General features: G+C 38.9%; 1 protein-coding gene and 2 long non-coding RNA genes across 4 annotated transcripts in view; 1 reads left to right on the forward strand and 2 right to left on the reverse strand.

Annotated features, from left to right (window-relative positions):
• WDR19 (WD repeat domain 19) overlaps positions 1–20,153 on the forward strand; it is a 99,824-nt gene that overhangs the window by 42,280 nt on the left and 37,391 nt on the right. For both annotated transcript variants that reach the window (XM_036112175.2, XM_078068518.1), the window contains exons 15-21: positions 3,076–3,225; positions 8,139–8,286; positions 8,490–8,694; positions 11,094–11,253; positions 11,451–11,561; positions 14,177–14,286; positions 18,332–18,389. In XM_036112175.2, coding sequence (XP_035968068.2) covers positions 3,076–3,225; positions 8,139–8,286; positions 8,490–8,694; positions 11,094–11,253; positions 11,451–11,561; positions 14,177–14,286; positions 18,332–18,389 — 942 coding nt within the window. The remainder of the gene's footprint in view (positions 1–3,075; positions 3,226–8,138; positions 8,287–8,489; positions 8,695–11,093; positions 11,254–11,450; positions 11,562–14,176; positions 14,287–18,331; positions 18,390–20,153) is intronic.
• LOC144381337 (uncharacterized) lies at positions 3,671–10,180 on the reverse strand. Its single transcript, XR_013446318.1, has 2 exons — positions 9,776–10,180; positions 3,671–3,822 (listed from the first exon to the last, which is right to left on the reverse strand). It is a non-coding gene; the product is annotated as an uncharacterized LOC144381337 (long non-coding RNA).
• Positions 10,728–12,375, reverse strand: LOC144381336 (uncharacterized). The gene is made up of 2 exons (XR_013446317.1): positions 11,529–12,375; positions 10,728–11,237 (listed from the first exon to the last, which is right to left on the reverse strand). It is a non-coding gene; the product is annotated as an uncharacterized LOC144381336 (long non-coding RNA).

Consider the following 20,153-nt stretch of genomic DNA (forward strand, 5'->3'; position numbering starts at 1 on the left):
TCAGAGCAAAAGCTGGAGGACTCACAGGGCTTACCTGGTTTGTTTCCAAAATCTCAGGCAGAAATTGTTCTTTGTTGCCTCATTCCAGTATCTTGAAAACTTGTTTTTTCATGATTTTTGTCTACTGGTTTTGGTTGTTTGGGGTAGGAAAGTTAAATCCAGGCTGTTACTCTATCTTGGCCTGAATAGAAGTCCAAGATGTATGTGCTTTTATTTTAATTAAACTTTTTATTTTGAGATCATTGTAGATTCACAGGTGGTTTTAAGAAACAATACAAAATGATCCCACATAAGAAACAAAACAGAGAGATCCAATATGCTCTTTTCCTAGTTTCCCCCAATGGTAACATTATATTACATATCATAATCAGGATATTAACATTGATAGTCAAGATACAGAATAATTCTATAACCACAAGGACACCTTCATGTTGCTATTTTATAGACACCCCCACTTGCCTCCTGCCCTCACCTCAGCCTTGATCCCTGGTAACAAAGTTATAGTTACAACAAGGGTTACAACAGGGGTTGAACTGTATGAGTCTACTTGTATGTGGATTTTTTCAATGAATACAGTACCTGTCTACTTATATGTGGGTTTTTTTCCCAATAAATACAGTACTGTAAATGTATTTTCTCTTATGGTTCTTATAATATTTTCTCTAACTTCATTGGAAGAATACAGTATATAATATATTTAGCACACAAAGTATGTGTTAATCAACTATTTGTTATTGATAAAGCTTCCAGTCAATAGTAGGGCTATTTAGTAATTTAGTTTGGGGGGAGTCAAAGTTATACATGCATTTTCAACTGTCAGGGTGGGGGTTCAGTAACCTTAATCCCTGTTTTGTTCAAGGATCAACTGTACTCTGTTCTCCATTTCTATAATTTGGCATTTCAATAATGTTACATAAGTAGAATCATACACCATGTAACCTTTGGGGATTGGCCTTTTTTCACTCAGCATACTTCTGTGGAGATTTATCTGAGTCATTGTGTGCATCAATAATTTGTTCATTTTTATTGCTGAGTAGTATTCTATGGTATGGATATACCAATTTGTTTAAGCATTCACCAATTGAAGGGCATCTGGATTGGTTCTAGATTTTGACTATTGCAAATGAAGCTTCTATAAACGTTCATATACAGGTTTTTGTGTGAAAGGTTTTCACTTCTCTGTAAAGTTCCCAGAAGTAAATGTGAAGTTACGACTTCACATCCACTATGATGGCTATAATCAAAAAGTCAGATGATAACAAGTGTTGATGGGGATGGAGAGGAATCAGAACTCTTATACACTGCTGGTGGGAATGTAAAATGGTGCAGCTGCTTGGCAGAACACTCTGGTAAGTCTATAAAAGATTAGACATAGGGGCACCTGGGTGGCTCAGTTGGTTAAGCATCTGACTCAATTTCGGCTCAGGTCATGATCTCAGGGTCATGTTATCCAGCCCTACATCGGGCTCTGTGCTCAGTGGGGAGTCTGCTTGAGATTCTCTCTCTCCTTCTTCCTCTCCCTCTGCCCCTCCCCCTCTCTAAAATATAAATCTATACATAAATAGATAAATAAATAGACATAGCTACCATATGACCCAGGAATTTCATTCCTAGGTTATACCCAAGAGAAATGAAGATATATGTCCACAAAAAACTTGTACACCAGTGTTCATAGCAACATTATTTATAATAATCAAAAGGTGGAAACAACCCAAATGTCCAAGTGAACAACATATGGCATATCCATACAATGGAATATTCTTTGACAGCAAAAAGGAATAAAATATTGATATATACTGCAATATAGATGAACCTTGAAAACATCATGTTAAGTAAAAGAAAGCAATCACAAAAGACCACATTTTGTATGATACCATGTATATGAAATGTCCAGAATAGGCAAATCTATGGAGATAGAAGGTAGGTAAGTAGTTGCCTTAGACTGCGGAGGGGGAGTGGGACGAGGTTGGGGAAACTCAGGAAAGACTATTAAATGGGGTTTCTTTTTGAAGTGATGAAATGTTTTAAAATGAATTGTGATCAAGTATTATACAACTCTGTGAATATACTAAAAGCCATGGAGTTGTACATTTTAAGTGGGTGAATTGCATGGTATGTGAGTTATACCTCAATATGCTATTATTTAAAATAAAAGTGCGGGCATCTTAAAAAAAAAAAAATGGATCAGTAAAGGATATCTGGGTGGATCCATCCTGGGCTTCTTTATTCTGTTCCAGTGATCTGTGTGTCTGTCCCTTCACTAATACGACACAGTCTTGATTACTATAGCTATACCAAAAAAAAAAAAGTTTTGAAGTTGAGTAGTCAAAGTTTCCCACCTTATTCTTTTTTTATTCAAAATTGCTTTAGCTATTCTAGTTCCTTTGCCATTTCATACAAATTTTAGAATAATCTTGTTTATATCTACAAAAAATCTTGAGATTTGTTTTGGAATCATATTAAACTTCTATATTAGTTGGGGAAAATTAACATGTTTATTATGGTGAGTCTTCCAATCCATGAACACAGTATACCCTCCATTTATTTAAGTCTTCTTTGATTCTTTCATCAGTGTTGTATAGTTTTCAGCATCCAAATCCTGTGCAAGTTTTGTTAAATTTATACCTAAATATTTCATCTTTTTTGAGTGATTGTAAATGGTAATGTATTTCTAAATTTTGGTATCTATAGTTCATTGCTAATATATAGAAATACAATTGATTACATGAGGTGGTTTTGTTTGTTTTAATTTTCTAATTGGTCTTAACAGCAAAAATATTTAAAAATAACATGATTTGAAAGTTATTCTGAAACAGTAAGGATATTTCCTATAAGTGGAAAATCTGAAAATCAATTATGCTTTAATATCACTAAGAATATTAGAACTTACTGTTGAATCACATGTACATTCTCACTTTCTTGGATTTGTACCTTTACATATAGTAAATATTAGTTTTAGACTCTTCCTGCATGAAAAATATGGTACATTTTCTCTTAAAATTGGAAGTGTGTTTAAGTGCTTAAAGTATTTTCTTGACAATGTTTATATTTCTATTACTGGATTTTTTTTTTTAGACTGGTGTTATTCAGTATTTCTACATTGAAGACTGGCAATTTGTTAATGATTATCGACATCCTGTTGGTGTGAAAAAGATTTTTCCTGATCCAAATGGGACCAGATTAGTTTTCATTGATGAAAAAAGTGATGGATTTGTCTACTGTCCAGTAAGTCTGGAAGATTTCTTAAGCATTCATTTTTTTAAAATGTAATATACAAAGAAAAATGTTTTTAATGTATATTATATATAAAATCATTTTTTCTTAAGTAGTTCAAGGATTAGAGTACTTCGTTAAATCATGTTTGTGATCCATTTTTACAATTATTTACATCAAGAAAACTTTTTCCATTATTCTGCAGTTCTTCATAGTGTCAGTCCCAGAAAGATTTTTTTTTTTTAAGGTTTTATTTATTTATTTATTTGATACAGAGAGACACAGCGAGAGAGGAAACACAAGCAGGGAGAGGGAGAAGCAGGCTTCCCGCTGAGCAGGGAGCCCAATGCGGGGCTCGATCCCAGGACCCTGGGATCATGACCTGAGCCAAAGGCAGACGCTTAACCACTGAGCCACCCCGGTGCCCCCCCGAAAGATTTTTTAAATGGAATAATAGTTATATTCTGTACCACTTTAACCTTATTTACTGGAAAATGTTACAGTATGTCTTGATTTAAATGACTTTTCTCTCCAGGTATGCCATAAGCTTCAGAGGTCAGGGACTCCTTTCTGCCCACCTCACTTGATTTTCCTCTTGCCTTAATGATCCTGAACAGAAAGAAAAGGTAGTTTTGAATAAGATAGATTAAAAACAGATGGACCCTTTTTAGAATCAGTTACTCTTATTTTTATACATCCCTTACTGTTTTTTAAAATAAATTAGAAAAAGGAGATGGGTTTTTACATCATTTACTATACTTGGATTTTTTCTTTACTTACTTTTGATATTCAGTTAATGATTTAGTATGTTCTTGGTCACAGTTCATATAGCCTACAGCTGTTCTCGGATGCATCTTTTTTTTTCTTTTAAGATTTTATTTATTTATTTGAAAGAGAGCACGACCAGGGTGGGGAGGGGCAGAGGGAGAGGCAGATTCCTTGCTGAGCAGGGAGCCCAATGCGGGGCTTGGTTCCAGGACCTTGAGATCATGACCTGAGCCTAAGGCAGACCCTTGGCCGACTGAGCCACCCAGGCACCCCTCTCAGACACATCTTAGTAACTGTTCCCCTGGTGTCTGTGCTTTGCCGCTCAGTGGAGACCGCTTTCCCCTCACTGTCCACTTCACTAGATACTGAGACTTCCCTCCTTCCTTCCTTCCTTCCTTCCTTTTCTCTCTTCCTTTCCTTCCTTCCTGTCTGTCTCTTTCTCTTCCTTTTTTTCTTTTTTTCTCTTTTTATCTTTGATAAATCTTTGTTATCTTTGATAAATATAACAGTTTTCCACAGGAGCATCTGGATTATTTAAGCAAAATTCCTAATGTGCCAATTCTCATTCAACCCATTCCTCTCCCAGTCACAGAACAAATGAGGAAAAAATGACATAAATAGGAAGATAACCCTGAGTTCTTTCTACTTGATCAGGAAATCCCCTTTCTGTAGCAGGGCCCCCGTCCGAGCTGCCCGGCTCCCCTGCGTGGGCTCAGCACATATGGAAGCTGCTGCTGAGGGTACCTAGAAGGCAGGCGGGAAAATCAGGGACTGACAGGAGTTAAGGCAGAACTGGGGCCTGACCTCTAGTGAAAGGGTGAGGAGTTCGAGCAGTCTGAACGAGTTGATGCATTTTTCTTTCACGTTTTACAGTCCTCCTTTCCTTGACAGTTTCTCTTAAAGAGGCTACACGACCTTCCTCACTGAGTTGCTGTGAGGTTTCAGTGAGTTGATTCTTCCAAACACAGGATCGGACACGTGGTAGCTATTTAGCAGGTGTTAGCTAAAGCCCCGCCTCTTTATTGCTTTACCACCCTTAAACCCCTCCAGTTCCAGAATTATCTCACTTGCTGCTGCCCGTTCCCACTCCTATTTCCAACTCTAACCTGTAGCTCCATTATGTGTTAAGAAAAAAATGTCGTGGTGAAACAAAATCCACACAAAAGCCTGAGTGTGTGAGAGCACAGGCCCTCTCTAACCCAACCTGTGGGCGGCTGTTTGTTTTTATCCAAAGTGAGATCTCACTGCTAGGTTAGATATCCCAGGGGAATATGCCGATATCTGAGGGGAATATGGCGCCTACAGGAGTGAATTCTTCTTGTAAATAACACCAGCTCAGTCTTTCTACAAGTAAGGTGAGCTGGGCAGGGAAGGGGAAGGCGGGCTTGTGGTGCAGAGCCTTCCTCACCGCCTAGGGCACAGGAGGAGGCCCCTGGCCTCCAGCCCAGAGTGCCGTGCATTTGATTTCATTTGATCACTCACCCTGTCGTAGCATGTTACTACTGCAGCTTACTCTTCTACTCCACTTCAGTGAATCTGAGAGAAACATTGTTTCTGTGGTGTACATATATGACAATATATAATTATTCAGGGGCGCCTGGGTGGCTCAGTCGGTTAAGCGTCTGCCTTTGGCTCAGGTGGTGATCCCAGGATGCTTGGGATCGAGCCCCACGTTGGGCTTCCTGCTCAGTGGGGAGTCTGCTTCTCCCTCTCCCTCTGCCCCTCCCTCCTGCTCAGGCTCTCCCTCTCTCTCACTCTCAAATAAATAAATAAAATCTTTAAAAAAAAAAAAGAAAAAAAATATGTAACTATTCAGATGACCACTATTCCTCTTTAAAGTTCTTATATTTACATGCAGGTTCCCTCATATGTATGTTTATTCAACCAGTTTTTCCTCACTGTGTATATGGTAAGGAAGCGACTGATATTATACAGGAGAATTGGGAGAGGTGATTTTTCCTTACAGACGCCCTAATATAACAGCCTTGTACCCCATCACTCTCTATGAGCCCATTAAGGATGACATGATATATTACAGGAAGTTCATCAATAGGTAGGGTGTGGAAATTAAGCACATGGACTCTGAAGACAGACAAACAGACCTGGATTTAAGATTAGTAATAATAACAACTAATATTTTTGTGCTGAGTACTCCTCATATATATCAGGTATCTCTTAATCCTTATAGCAGCCCCAGAGATAAATACTCATATATTTTTTTAAAATAAACTTTAGGCCCAAGCTGGGGCTCAAATTCATAACCCTGAGATCAGGAGTCACATGTCCTACTGACTGAGCCAGTCGGGCACCCCCAACAAGTACTCATACTATTGGCCATTTTATAGGTGAAGAAACTAAGGTTAGAAAAGATAAGTGACTTGTCCAAGGTCACACGGAAAATGGCATCTGTGGTCTGAGTCCAGGGTGGCTTCCTCCAGAGCCCTCACTTTGATCAGAGTCCCAGTTTCACCGTTTATAAAATGGGTGCAGTTCTACCTACTCTGTAGGTTGTTATGTAAAAACAAAATGGGACGATGTCTATAAAGCGTTTAGTGCCGTGCCTGCCATGTGATAAGTGCTCAACAAATGGTTACCTTTTTAAAAAAAATTCTGCCCCCAGCCTGGTGGCACTGGTGTGCTCATCTGCACCAACCAAGGGTCAGTGTCACACAGGGGTTAGGAGCATAGACTGGGGGGCCAGACTGCCTGCTGGGTCCAAGTCCTGGCTCTTCAACTTACTAGCTGTGTGACTTTGGGCAAATTTCTTTGTGCCTAAGCTGCTTCATCTGCAAAATGGGCATAAGAATGCCTATCTTGGGGGCGCCTGGTTGGCTCGGTTGGTTAAGTGTCTGACTTCGGCTCAGGTCATGATCTTGGGGTCCTGGGATTGAGCCCCATGTCAGGCTCCTGACTTAAAACTCAGGTCATGATCTCAGGGTCCTGGGATGGAGCCCCAAATCAGGCTCCCTGCTCAGCAGGGAGTCTGCTTCTCCCTCTTCCTCTGCCCCGCGCCTCCCCCCCCACCGGCTCGTGCCCTCTCTCTCTCTCCCCGCCCCCCCACTCTGCAGTCTCTCTCTCAAATAAATAAATAAAATCTTTAAAAAAAGAATACCTATCTTGTACAGTATAAAGTTAGAATTAAATGAGGTTGCAATATATAAGTAATTAGCATAATACCTGATAAGTAGCACTATCTAATAGAAATATAATTAGAACTACATATAATCTTAAATTTTCTGCTAGCCACATTTTTTTAAAGATAAAAAGAAACAGGTGAAATTAATGCTAATGTATTCAACCCAATATTATTACTTCAGTATGTAATCAATATAAAAAATGAGATGTTTTACCCTCTTTTTCATACTAGCTCCCTGAGATCTGGTAGATAGTTCGAACTTACACCTCAGTCAGACTAGACACATTGCAATGTTCAGATAGCCACATGTGGCTGTGAAATAGTAGCTACTGTATTGGACAGCACAGCTCTATAGTATTAGTTATTCTTTGCAAGAATCTTACATTTCATCCTTGTTTTGAGAGCAAGATGGGGTAGGGAGGAGGCGGGCATTTCTCAGCTTCACATTCAGTGTATATATAAGCCTCTCTGCCGAGGCCCCTGGAATATGTGCATTGATTTTTTTTTTAATAGCTTATAACACTAACAGTACATTTTATATTTATTGGAATGCATTCTAGAGAAGCTTTTGAAATAAAATAGACCTAGTGGAGTTTATTTGATTTTCAAATATGTATGAATTAATTCGTTTCTTCTCTAGCTGGAACATTTCTATACCAGGTATTGAAAATTTTCTGAACACAGTGTGTTTGTAGTTTAAATTTCTGTTGTCTTCAGCAACTTCAGCCTTTTTTTTTCTTAAGCTGAAATTTTGTGTCCAAACTTGTCTTTTTTCCTGAAAATGCACCAAGTTTTAGATAAAAGTCTTGATTTGCCGTACAAACCACAGGGTTTTTTTTTTTTTCAAGTGGGATCTAGTACAGGAGTAGGAAAAGGAACTTTCTTGCTATGGCTGGAGTGTTGTTGGGGTGAATGCGGTGGGAAAGCTACACCAACCAAGGCAGCAAACAGGCTCCTACCAAGGCCAGTGAGGACAATTTCAGTGCAGACGTGGGGCAGATCTGTAAATCCTGTTTTGTAGGTTAATGATGCTACCTATGAGATTCCAGACTTTTCACCAACCATTAAAGGTGTTCTTTGGGAAAACTGGCCGATGGATAAAGGCGTATTTCTTGCTTACGATGATGATAAGGTGTACACTTACGTCTTTCACAAGGACACGATACAAGGTACTTAATCACTTTTTTGTTGGTAAATAAATTTCTATGACAATGAAATTAAAGCATTCCTTTCTTTTTTTTTTTTTTGCTTTTTTTTTTTAATTAATTTTTTTATTGTTATGTTAATCCCCATACATTACATAAAGCATTCCTTTCTGATTTATGTGCTGAGGATCCACTTTTAGCCTTAAGATGTCTGTTTTCCAATCTAGGATCCAAGGTCATCTTGGCTGGAGGCACCAAAGTCCCCTTCTCTCATAGACCTTTGCTGCTGTATAATGGGGAGCTAACCTGCCAGACACAGAGTGGAAAAATAAACAACATCTACCTGAGCACCCACAAGTTCCTGGACGGTTTAAAAGATGTGGGGCCTAACGAGCTGCAGCAAATGCTGACGCAGACTTTAATGCTCAAAAGGTAGGACTCCAAACACTTCTCAGGAGTTCTCATTTGCTTTTGTGATTTTAAAGGTCATATCCTATGAAAGTAGATGGAGATGATAGTATTGGCCTTGTTTACAGGATTATTGTGAGGCTCAGATAAGATCACGGGGATGAGAATGTGTGTAAATTCTAAAGGAAGTACTGTTGTCCTAAGCCCTTCAGAACAGAGAGGTTTCTCATCACCCAAATAGCACACTTATTGTGAAATTCTAATAAGCCTAATTTTCAACAGTATCCTAATGTCAACTTAAGAAGTTTGGTTTTGCCTTGCTTGGGATTTCCTTTTTCTGCTTTTTCTTCTTACCTGTTATGGCCGCTGTGAGTCTTCCTTTGTGGCTCTGACCATGTCTTAAATGTTGCTGTTCCTCAGGGTCCCATGAGCCCCCTCTTCTCTTCTCTAATTATTCTTCCTAAATGAATCTCCTCTACTTACTTGGCTTCAGTAGCATTCACAAGAGGCTGACTCCAAAACGTGTATCTTCCACTTAAAGCTGTATTTGCCACTGCCTACCAGTTGTGTTTGGGAGTCCATGAGCTCCTCACACTTGCTCTCTTTAAAACAACTCATCTTCCCCAGTCCCTTCTTTTCCCCCAGTACTAATCCCACGTACACATGTCCCAACACACCCACACACCAGACCCTCTTCTCCCTGCACCCTCCTCTCACCCCATACTCTCCCACTAACTCAGGCCCTCACTCAGAATAACGTATAAGGTAACCACTGCCCGACTGCTCTCTCTGCTGATAGCCTCATGACAAACTCATCTATTCGCCACACTTGAAAATACCAGTCTGATCCTCTCACTCTCTGCTGGAGATCTTTCCCCTTGGCTTGAGGAAGAAATCCCTCCTCCTCGGGGACCTCAGTATGACGTACTGGCCACTTGCTTTAATACCAGCCTCAACTATCCCTTCCTCCACTCCCTCTCTGTTCTGCTGGCTGCTTGAACGTGATACTTTTCATGGTTCTTTGCCTTGACACATACAGCTTTCTCTTCCCAGAATGCCCTTCCTCTATGTCTGTCTGCAGTAACTCTGTCTTCTTCACACTCACCTGAGCCATCTCCTGCTCCAGGATGCCTCCCCTGCAGCCCCCTAGCCCCTGGCAGCCTGGGTTAGAGGCCTTCCTGGTGGGCTGATGGCCTCGGGGCCGTAGACACAGTGGTTTAGAGCACTTTCCCCCTACTGCTGCGTGATGGTCTTGGGAGGTCTCTAAGCTTCACGTTTCCTCATCTGTAAGGGAGAAACGACAATATTCCTTAGTGGGTAGGGTTGTTAGGGTAATCCAGTGAGAGAATTTATGCAAAGCGTTTGGCACAGATTCACGTATTAGAAGCGCACAGTTACCTCTATCACACTGTGTCAGGATCATCCATTGACTTACTGTCTCTTCCACCTTCCCCAGTCATGACCGCCTGAAGGACAATGACTGTGTGTTTGATCTTTGTATCTTGGTTCCAAGCACAGTTTCTGGCACAAAATAGGAGCTCAGTAAATGCGCGTTGGGTGGGAAAATGCGTAGGTGACTAGATGGATAGATGTAATACATGCATTGATGTAGCATGAAAGTTTAATTGGCATTTATGGTCATGTTTTAAACCAGAGGTCAGCAGCCTTTTTCTGTTATGGACCAAATGGTGAGCATATCAGGCTTTAAAAGCCATGGGATCGCTCTCATATCTACCCAAGTCGGCCATTGTAACACAAGAGCGGCCAAGACAATCCCTAAAAAAATGGGCTGAGTGGACTTGTTCCAGTCAGACTTGGGTCACGGAAGCAGACAGCTGACTGGATTTGGCTTGTCAGCCATAGTTTGCTGGCCCCTGTTTTAATTTCCAAATCTATAGGAGTAGAGTACTGTTATTAGATTTATGTGAGAACAGAAATAATTTTCACCTATGTGTGAAGTAAACCCAAAAATAAACAAACAAAAAGAGTTAGTTGTTAATAAGGGAGGGTGGTTACACAGATTAGATTCAGATTAGTAAAAGAAATTCAAGAAAAAATCTTTTTTAAAGATTTTATTTATTTGAGAGAGAGAGAACACAAGCAGGGGGCAGAGGGAGAAGCAGGCTCCCCGTGGAGCAGGGAGGCCAATGCGGGACTTGATCCCAGTACCCTGGGATCATGACCCGAGCCGAAGGCAGAAGCTTAACCTAGACTGAGCCACCCAGGCACCCAAGAAAAAACATTTATCTGTACAATAAAGGAAGAAAAGTTTATGTAGTTTTTCATAACTTGGAAATGATGATTACGGATGAAGAAATGTTTTGCAAAAATTAAGACCTAACTTTAAATTATATATAACCTGAAAATTGCGAACTAGGGGGCAAGTAGAGCTCCCTGATTAAACCGATATATTCAAATGCTAGGTTTTCTGATGCTTGGGAAATGTGCAAGCTTCTGGATGATCACGCTGCCTGGAATGAGCTGGCCAGAGCTTGTCTCCATCACATGGAAGTGGAGTTTGCAATCCGCGTCTATCGGACCATTGGAAATGTTGGCATGGTGATGTCCTTGGAACAGATAAAGGTAGACAGCAGCTCATGAGAATTACTACATTAGGATTTAAATGGTATTTATTCAATCATTTTACGTTTCTGTGGTTAATCTTACCTAACTCAGCAAGTTAATTGATAGAACCTTACCACTTCCTACTAAGCAAAGGCTTTAAAAAAAAAAAATGAAACCCTTGTATTTCTTCTCATAAAAACTGCTCTTATTTATAGGGAATAGAAGACTACAATCTTCTGGCAGGACATCTTGCCATGTTTACTAGTGATTTCAACCTGGCTCAGGACCTGTACCTTGCATCCAGCTGTCCTATTGCTGCCCTGGAGGTATGGCAGCAGATAGGGATGGGAAAATCCCCTTTGCGTAGTTAACATTTCTCAGCACCGGAAACCACGTGCCTTCCGCCTCCTGGAATTTAGACATTTCAGCTTTAAGACCCCTGAGTATTCATTAACTTCAGAAATACTTTCATTCTGTGTTCTGCGGAACCATAAAAGGCATGTTATTGTAATGTTACCAAATAATTTCAAGTCTCACTGTGTCCGAAGAGAACAGATTATGTAATTTACAAAAATGCACACACATGGAAACAGCCACGGTTTATATCGAGAGCCCACATGTGCTGGGCACTTTTCTAAGCACTTGACATATTTTAACTCATTTAACCCTCACAACAATCCCAGGAGATAGTTATTTTCTCTATTGCCAAATGGGGAAACTGAGGTTACATGTATCTTTTACTTGGTGTATGAGATTCTCTTCTGTGTTAGGAGGTGGACCGAGGACCTTGGTTTCCCAGAGGTGAGCATTGCAGGGGAAGGACTAGAACAGGGGGAAGGACCTAGCTCAATGCACGGGCAAAGTGGCTATATAGAGTAGCAATTAAGAACAGGAACTTTAGCGTTTGACATGTCTGGGTTCAGATCCCAGCTCTGTGTCACCCTGGACAAGTTATTTAATTTTTCTGTGTCCTAGGTCCCATTTCTTTAAAGTAGGGGTAACAATATCTGGCCTACAGGGTTGTTGTAAAGATTTAAAAATGAGGCTAGATCTTTTGCGACAGTGCCTGATCAACAGTAAAGATGCTGGGGCGCCTGGGTGGCTCAGTCGGTTAAGCAGCTGCCTTTGACTCAGGTCATGATCCTGGGGTCCTGGGATTGAATCCTGCGTCGGGCTCCTTGCTCAGTGGGGAGTCTGCTTCTCCCTCTGCCTGCCACTCCCCCTGCTTGTGCTCTCTCTCTGACAAATAAGTAAATAAAATATTTTTTAAAAATAGTAAAGATGCAAAGTGGTAGCTATTGTCATTAACGTTATCCTACCTCAAATCAGCATTTCCACAACTACATAGAGGAGGTGTTTTGAAAACATATTTGCTATTAGTTTTACAACCTCATTTTTTCACATTGCCCTACAGCAAATTTTCATTTTTAAATTTTAAGTGAACTGAATTAATTTTAACAAAAAAATTTAATTTTATATTATTTGCAATAATTGAGGACACCCTGAGAAATTTTCAGAACTTGAACAGGTACACATTGAAGTAGGACTATGACTGCAATATGAAGGCAAAAATGTCACCTTAATTCTTCTGCATTTAGTTGTGAACACTTGCCGTGTGCTACCAGATTTGTAAAGGATTTGAGGTGATGACTTACCAGTGGAGGGGGGTGATTGCACCTGTCATTCCTTTAACCTCAGTTTGAAGGCTGAGGAGTTAGCTAGGTAAAGAGGTCAGAGGCACAGCCCTACCACTCAGCTCTGCCAGGTACCAGCAGTATAACTTTGTATATAAAACTAGCCTCTCTTTGCCTCAGTTTCTGGATCTCTAAAATGGGTACAGGAAAAGTTCCTTGCAAAAGGCCCAATTAGGAAAAGTAAACAAGCTAATGCCCTTGAATAGTACCTGGCAAAGAAGAGCAGTTGAAAAATGTTAGCTGTTATTAATTCTTTACAAAGTGTGAATAAAGTGAGGAATGAACTCTAAAAGATTCTTTAGTGATTAGTTTATGTTTGGAATTGTATGCCAGATGAAGATAAAAGACCACAGGAGCCAGGAAGAAAGACACAGTCACATTTTATATTTATGTTTGCTATTATTCGTGTTGTGATATAGCTTCAGATTTTCTCAGGAAATAAAGTCAGTTCCTTTTTTTTTTTTAAAGATTTTATTTATTTGTTTGTCAGAGAGAGAGCACAAGCAGGGGGAGTGGCTGGCAGAGGGAGAAGTGGGCTCCCCACTGAGCAGGGAGCCTGATGTGGGACTTGATCCCAGGACCCCAAAGGCAGACACTTAATTGACTGAGCCACCCAGGTGTTACACATCAATTCCTATAGTAAAGTATTTCTCATTTTTTTTATTATCTCCCCTCTAATAAGAAAAATTAATCTTAATTGATTGGATTTTTTAATTCAATTTAATTTTTTCCTATCGGTAAAAATGAAATACTAAAGAATAATATTTTGTTAGGTAGGATTGAGTTTTGGAGGACCATAGACCATTTTTTTTTTTTTTTTTTAAGATTTTATTTATTTATTTGAGAGAGAGAGAATGAGAGACAGCATGAGAGGGAGGAGGGTCGGAGGGAGAAGCAGACTCCCTGCTGAGCAGGGAGCCCGATGCGGGACTCGATCCCGGGACTCCAGGATCATGACCTGAGCCGAAGGCAGTCGCTTAACCAACTGAGCCACCCAGGCGCCCGGACCATAGACCATTTTAATAGTAAGGTGTTTTTGCTCTCCAAGAACTAATTTTACCCTTGTGGGAGCTCTGTCACTCCCACTGAGAATGTATGCTCGAGTAATATACTATCCTTGCCAAGGTCAAGTTCCACTTTTTAAACAAAAAGCTTTTCTGATCACTTCCAGTAAAACTAGCACTGTATGGTGACTACGCAGAGTAATTTGTTCATTTGGAATTAAGGTCTCTCTCTCTTCCCGGCAGATGAGAAGGGACTTACAGCACTGGGACAGTGCCCTGCAACTGGCAAAGCGGCTGGCCCCAGACCAGATGCCGTTTCTATCAAGAGAATATGCCGTTCAGCTTGAATTCACGTAAGTCCTTCTCTTTATGTTTTTCAGTCGGTCGCTAACTGCTGAGTATCTTCAATTCCAAACTGCCATTAATGAGAAGGCCCTCCATTGATTGAATAATTGTTTGTTAGGGGTAAAAAGCTGTATTATTTGTACTTCCAAAAAAAATGTCTTTTCTCACTAGTGAAGGCTTGTCCAGGCCTTTATCCACTTTGATTTTCAGCATCAAAATTGAAGTCTGGGTGTAAGCCTTTCCTATCCTCAGAGTCTGTCTAGATACTATTCTGAATCACACTTGGCCAACGACAGTTACACCTAACATTGGGGTGACGGACTGCTTTTCACAGCCTGTGTTCATGATCTTGACCTTTTTGAACACTTTGAGGATTTGCAGTGTAATTTCAAGTCATATTGAAAAAAAACATAGAATTTGGTCTACATCTTCTGTTTGCTTAAAATTACAGTTTTTCTCTCTTTAAATTCAATTGCATATGGATAAAAATTAGGGCTGAAAGTCAAGCCAGAAGCTTTTCACAGGTGGTTATTCAGCGCTTGAGTAATAATCCTTCATGCTGCATGAATAGGCTTCACAAATCTCTCCTACCTTGGGAAACAATCTATTCCAAGAGCTTTGGAGTTTTCTGGTGCTCTTCATTGCTCGACAGTCTTAATTGTGATTAGTCTTAATCGACAGACTGTAGATTTATATTTCATTGCAGGATAAAAGTGTGATTTTAGAAGCATTCAAGATCCAGTTTTAAGCTCACAGGCAGCCATAGTTAGTGCTACCAATTCAAGTGAATAATTTACTTGCAAATCAAGTTCACACAGGTACGTACAATAACAACTATATCACAACGGGACAGTTTCTTTTGACATTTATTATACATTCCAATTTCAAAAATAGTGAAATGTGGAAAAGTATTGGTCTTTGAACAAAGAAAATATGGTTCTAATGGTTTTTTAAAAATATTTTTATATAGTTCTACTTTATTTTCAGCAGACTGGATTCATTGAGAGTACTGACACCCAAACTATAGCTGTAGAAATCATTCTGTCAAAAAGTAGTCTTTCATTTCTAACCATGCTACCTTATTTGAAACTTTATGTTTTGCAAATAAAAACTTTTTAGAGATTTTATTTCTTTTGTAGTCAACCTCAATTTAAATTTGTCATATATCGGCCCCTTAAAAAGTAACTCCGTAGGGACACCTGGCTGGCTCAGTTCGTAGAGCATGTGACTCTTGATCGCAGGGTTGTGAGTTCAAGTCCGATGTTGGGTGTAGAGATTATTTAAAAATAAAATCTTATTCAAAAAAAAAAAAGGTAACTTCATATACTAAAAAGGGAAAATTGCAATCTTAGTGCATAACCTAAAGGCCAAGGCCTCCCAGTGCCTTGGCTCTCCATCTCTATCCTGAGAGTAGTGACAGGGTCTTAGAGCACAAAACCTCTGTGCTGAAGGGAAAAGGGTCATTATATTGGGAGATGACCCACCATATCCTCTCAGAACACAGACAACCTAGTAAACCCTTGGACCATGCCAAAGACGTTTATTTTCTCTTTTTTGGAGGAAATCGAAGCTTTTGTAGCAAACTCAAACTTTGTCTTATTATAGTTGGATGAGCTGAGGCCAGTTGAAAGCCAATGCTTTGTTGTTGATATTTTTTTAACTTCCAACACTTTCTAGCCACCAATTCCCAAAACTTTCACTGCTCTTTGGACTCTGATCTAGACACATACCCCAGTCCCCAACAATCAAGAGTTTCCTTTGTAATCATAGTAACTAAGTGGGTAGATCTCATCATCATCAAATATCCCAGTAGCCACCTGCTCTGATGTTGACCCCTAAGATCCCAGGCCTGTGCTCAATTCCACGTCTGTTTCATATGCATCCAAGACCTTGATTAGGTCAAAGCAGTCTGTCACCTGTGGGGAGGATTTAGTTCTCTAGTCTGAGAGTAGACTAATCAGCTAGATCCATATGAGAGTTCCAAAATAAGATAATAATAAAGTGAGTAAGCTAAAATAACATAAAAATAAAGTGACTGCTCAGAAATTTTAACTTAGCCTCTCCTAATTGGGCTTGCCCAAGGAATACCTCAGCTCCTGATGGAGGTACTGTTATCCCTGTTGTCAAGAAACATCCCTAGCTGTGTTGACATAATTGGGTCCAAATATTAGAAATTTCCACTTAGAAACATTGCTGACCACAAAGCCTGGGCTGTCCAAAACAAAGTTCTTAAACAGCAGAATGGCTTCTCTTCCAAAAAATTCCTTGTACACCAACAGGTGGGGAAACTGAGTGAGGCTTAGCGAGGTTGGATAACTTGCCTCAACTGGTAAGGTGGAGATCAGGTAGGTCTCAGATAATGCCATTTTCAGAGAAGATGGATCTCCAAATGGGTCTTAGCCACAAATCACAGATTCATTCTGTCCCAGATAATCAAAACAAGATAATAAATAGGTCTTCTGGATATGAAGATCCATGTTAACATCAGTTATGGGAGTATTATTATTATTTATATTATGTATAATACTTTTTATCTCAGTAAGAACCAGGGCTGCCAATACTGTAATCCTAAGTGTTCCTTTATGTCTACGCTGATCCTTTCAATACATATTCTACTTATAAATATTGGGCCTTTGGAAAATACATTGATTTTTATGGTCACATGATTCATTCATGTGACCATATAGTGCCCTAAAAGACATCATCAAAAGTGGCCTATTCAGAAGACACGAACAGACATTTCTCCAAAGAAGACATACAGATGGCCAACAGACACATGAAAAGGCACTCAGCATCACTCATCATCAGGGAAATGCAAATCAAAACCACAAACAGATATCACCTCACACCTGTCAGAATGGCTAAGATCAAAAACACAAGTGTTGGTGAGAATGTGGAGAAAAAGGAACCCTTGTGCATTGTTGGTGGGAATGTAAACTGGTGCAGCCACTGTGAAAGGTAGTGTGGAGGTTCCTCAAGAAATTAAAAATAGAATTATTATATGATCCAGTAATCCCACTACTGGGTATTTACTCCAAAAAACCAAAAACACTAATTCAAAAAGATGTATGCAATCCTACATTTACTGCAGCTTTATTTACAAGAGCCAAGATATGGAAGCAACCCAAGTGTCCACTGATAGATGAATGGACAAAGAAGATGTGGTATATATATATATATGTATATATATATATATATATATACACATACACACACACACACACAATGGGATAGTACTTGGCCATAAAAAAGAGTGCAGTCTTGCCATTTGCAATAACACGGGTGGATCTAGAGGGTATAATGCTAAGTGAAATTAAGTCAGTCGGAGAAAAACAAATACTATGTGATTTTACTCATATGTGGAATTTAAGAAACAAATGAAGAAAAAAGACAACCATACTCTTAAAAATAGAGAACAAACGTGGTTGCCAGAGGGGAGTTGGGGGGGGTGAAATAGGTGAAGGGGATTAACAGTAACTTATTATTATGAGCACGGAGGAGTGTATAGAATAGTTGAATCATTGTACATCTGAAACTAATATAACCTTGAATTTAAAAAATAATTTTTTAAACACAAAGGATTCCCCCCAAAAGTGGCCCATCACATTTAATATAGCTCCCGAAAATGCCTAATATACTACAAAGTAAGTACCCTACAGTCTAGCATAATCCAGCTTTATAATTATTATTTTTTGAGAGAGACAGAGTGCGTGCTCACTCAAGTCAGTGAGGAGGCGGGGAGCAGAAGGAGAGGGAGAGAGAGAATCTTAAGCAGGCTCCATGCTCAGCTCGGATGAGCTCACAACCTGAGAGATCATGACCTGAGCCAAAATGAAGAGTCAGATGCTCAACTGACTGAGCCACCCAGGCGCCCCTATAATTATTTTTAAAGTAGCAAATAATAATGAACTGCATTTGAAAAAAACTTATATGTTGTGTATCACATCTTTTGTGAGCTCAAGCAACTCAGTGTCAAAGATTATCTTTTAAATCTTGTATATGTAAATAAGATACATATTTATGTATTAAAATTCACTCTGATTTTTCTTTCAGCGGTGATTATGTAAATGCTTTGGCTCATTATGAGAAAGGAATAACTGGTGATCATAAGGTAACCTTGAATAAAGATATGTGTAATTATCTTTACGTTTGTTAGTTTCATTTAAAAAGCCAGAGTCAGAATTGCATTTTATTTATTCAATATCTGGTAGGTGAGCTCTTTTTCAGTTTATTAACAACTTTGCAAGGATATAGTTAAATCATTTAAAAACACTTAAAAATTAAAGATGAAAATATTTTTTATCAGTCTGAAAAAGATATCATTTCCTTTATATGCCAACTATGAGCTTCTTATTAGTGTCGGGAGTAAAATTTTTATCCCTTCCCACTTACAGGCTAACTATGATTTTCACGAGGCTTTTCCTTTCACTCTCTTAAATAAAAGTTTCAATAAGCCCGTATAGTAACTTGCAGGCCATAAAAGTCCATTCTCCTGCTTCCTCTGTCACATGACGATCCTGGAGAGCATGTACTTTACCCACTATTCAAGCCATTCTCCCATCCCAGAATTTTAGCTCAAGAAACCAAATTTTGCAATGAAAGTTGATGTTTTTACGTGCTGTCTTGTAAAGATTGAAAATCTTATATCCTGTTTTATAGCTAGAATTTTTATTACAGAAATAATACAGTTTCATTATAGTCCATTTAAAAAATCACGACAGTGTAACACGAAACGTGAGAGTCCTACCATTCTCTCCTCTATCACACGACTCAGTGGTAACCACTGTTCATAGTTTTATATATTTCCACACAGAATCTTTTGTAAGCATACAAATATGTATGAAATGTGGGCTCTTACTAAATATGAAATCATTCATTTCCATTCATTTAGCAAAGATCAATTGAAATCCATTCTATGAAAATCAGCATTCTGCTTTCTTCATGGTTTTTCAAATCGATACATACAAACTGATTTTAGTCTTTTAAGAGTTTCTAATATTCTGTTGTTTAGATGTAGCACAGTTTTTTCATCCACTCCCTTATTGAATTATAATTGTTTTTGCTTTTTTTACTATCAAAATACTGCAATGAATATTCCACCTAGTATACATGTATCTTTAACTACCTAAGATAGTATATATTAGTATAAGGTATATATTATATATATATATATATATATATATATATATATATACACACACACATATATATAAGATAGTATAAGGATATATTCTTATAGATGGGATTTCTAGGTCATAAAATGTATGCTTTTAATTTTTTATAATGTCAAGTTGCTCTCCAGAAGAATTTATAGCAACTCATACAGCTATAGACCATATATGAAAGTGTCCATTTCCCCCCACATTTCCAACAACATCAAATGTTATATTTTATCTCCTCTACCAATTTCATAAGCCAAAAAAAAAGGTATTTTGTGTGTATTTGATTATTAGTGAAGCTGAGCATGTTTTATTTATTGGTCAGTTATATGTTTTTTTATGAATTCCCTGATCATATCCTTTGCTCGGGTTTTTGATATTTTCTTCGGCTACATATATTTTAGGTGTTTTTTTTTTCTTTTTTTTTTAAAGATTTTATTTATTTATTTGACAGATAGAGACACAGCTAGAGAGGGAACCCCAGCAGGGGGAGTGGGAGAGGGAGAAGCAGGCTTCCCGCTGAGCAGGGAGTCTGATGCGGGGCTCGATCCCAGGACCCTGGGATCATGACCTGAGCCGAAGGCAGACGCTTAACGACTGAGTCACCCAGGTGCCCCTAGGTGTTTTTTTTTAAATCTGTGTTATCGAATACACTAACCACTAGCCACACATAGCTATTTAAATTATTGAAAATTAAATAAAATTTAAAATTCAGT

This window comes from Halichoerus grypus, chromosome 3, assembly GCF_964656455.1.
Source record: "Halichoerus grypus chromosome 3, mHalGry1.hap1.1, whole genome shotgun sequence".
Taxonomy (NCBI): domain Eukaryota; kingdom Metazoa; phylum Chordata; class Mammalia; order Carnivora; family Phocidae; genus Halichoerus; species Halichoerus grypus.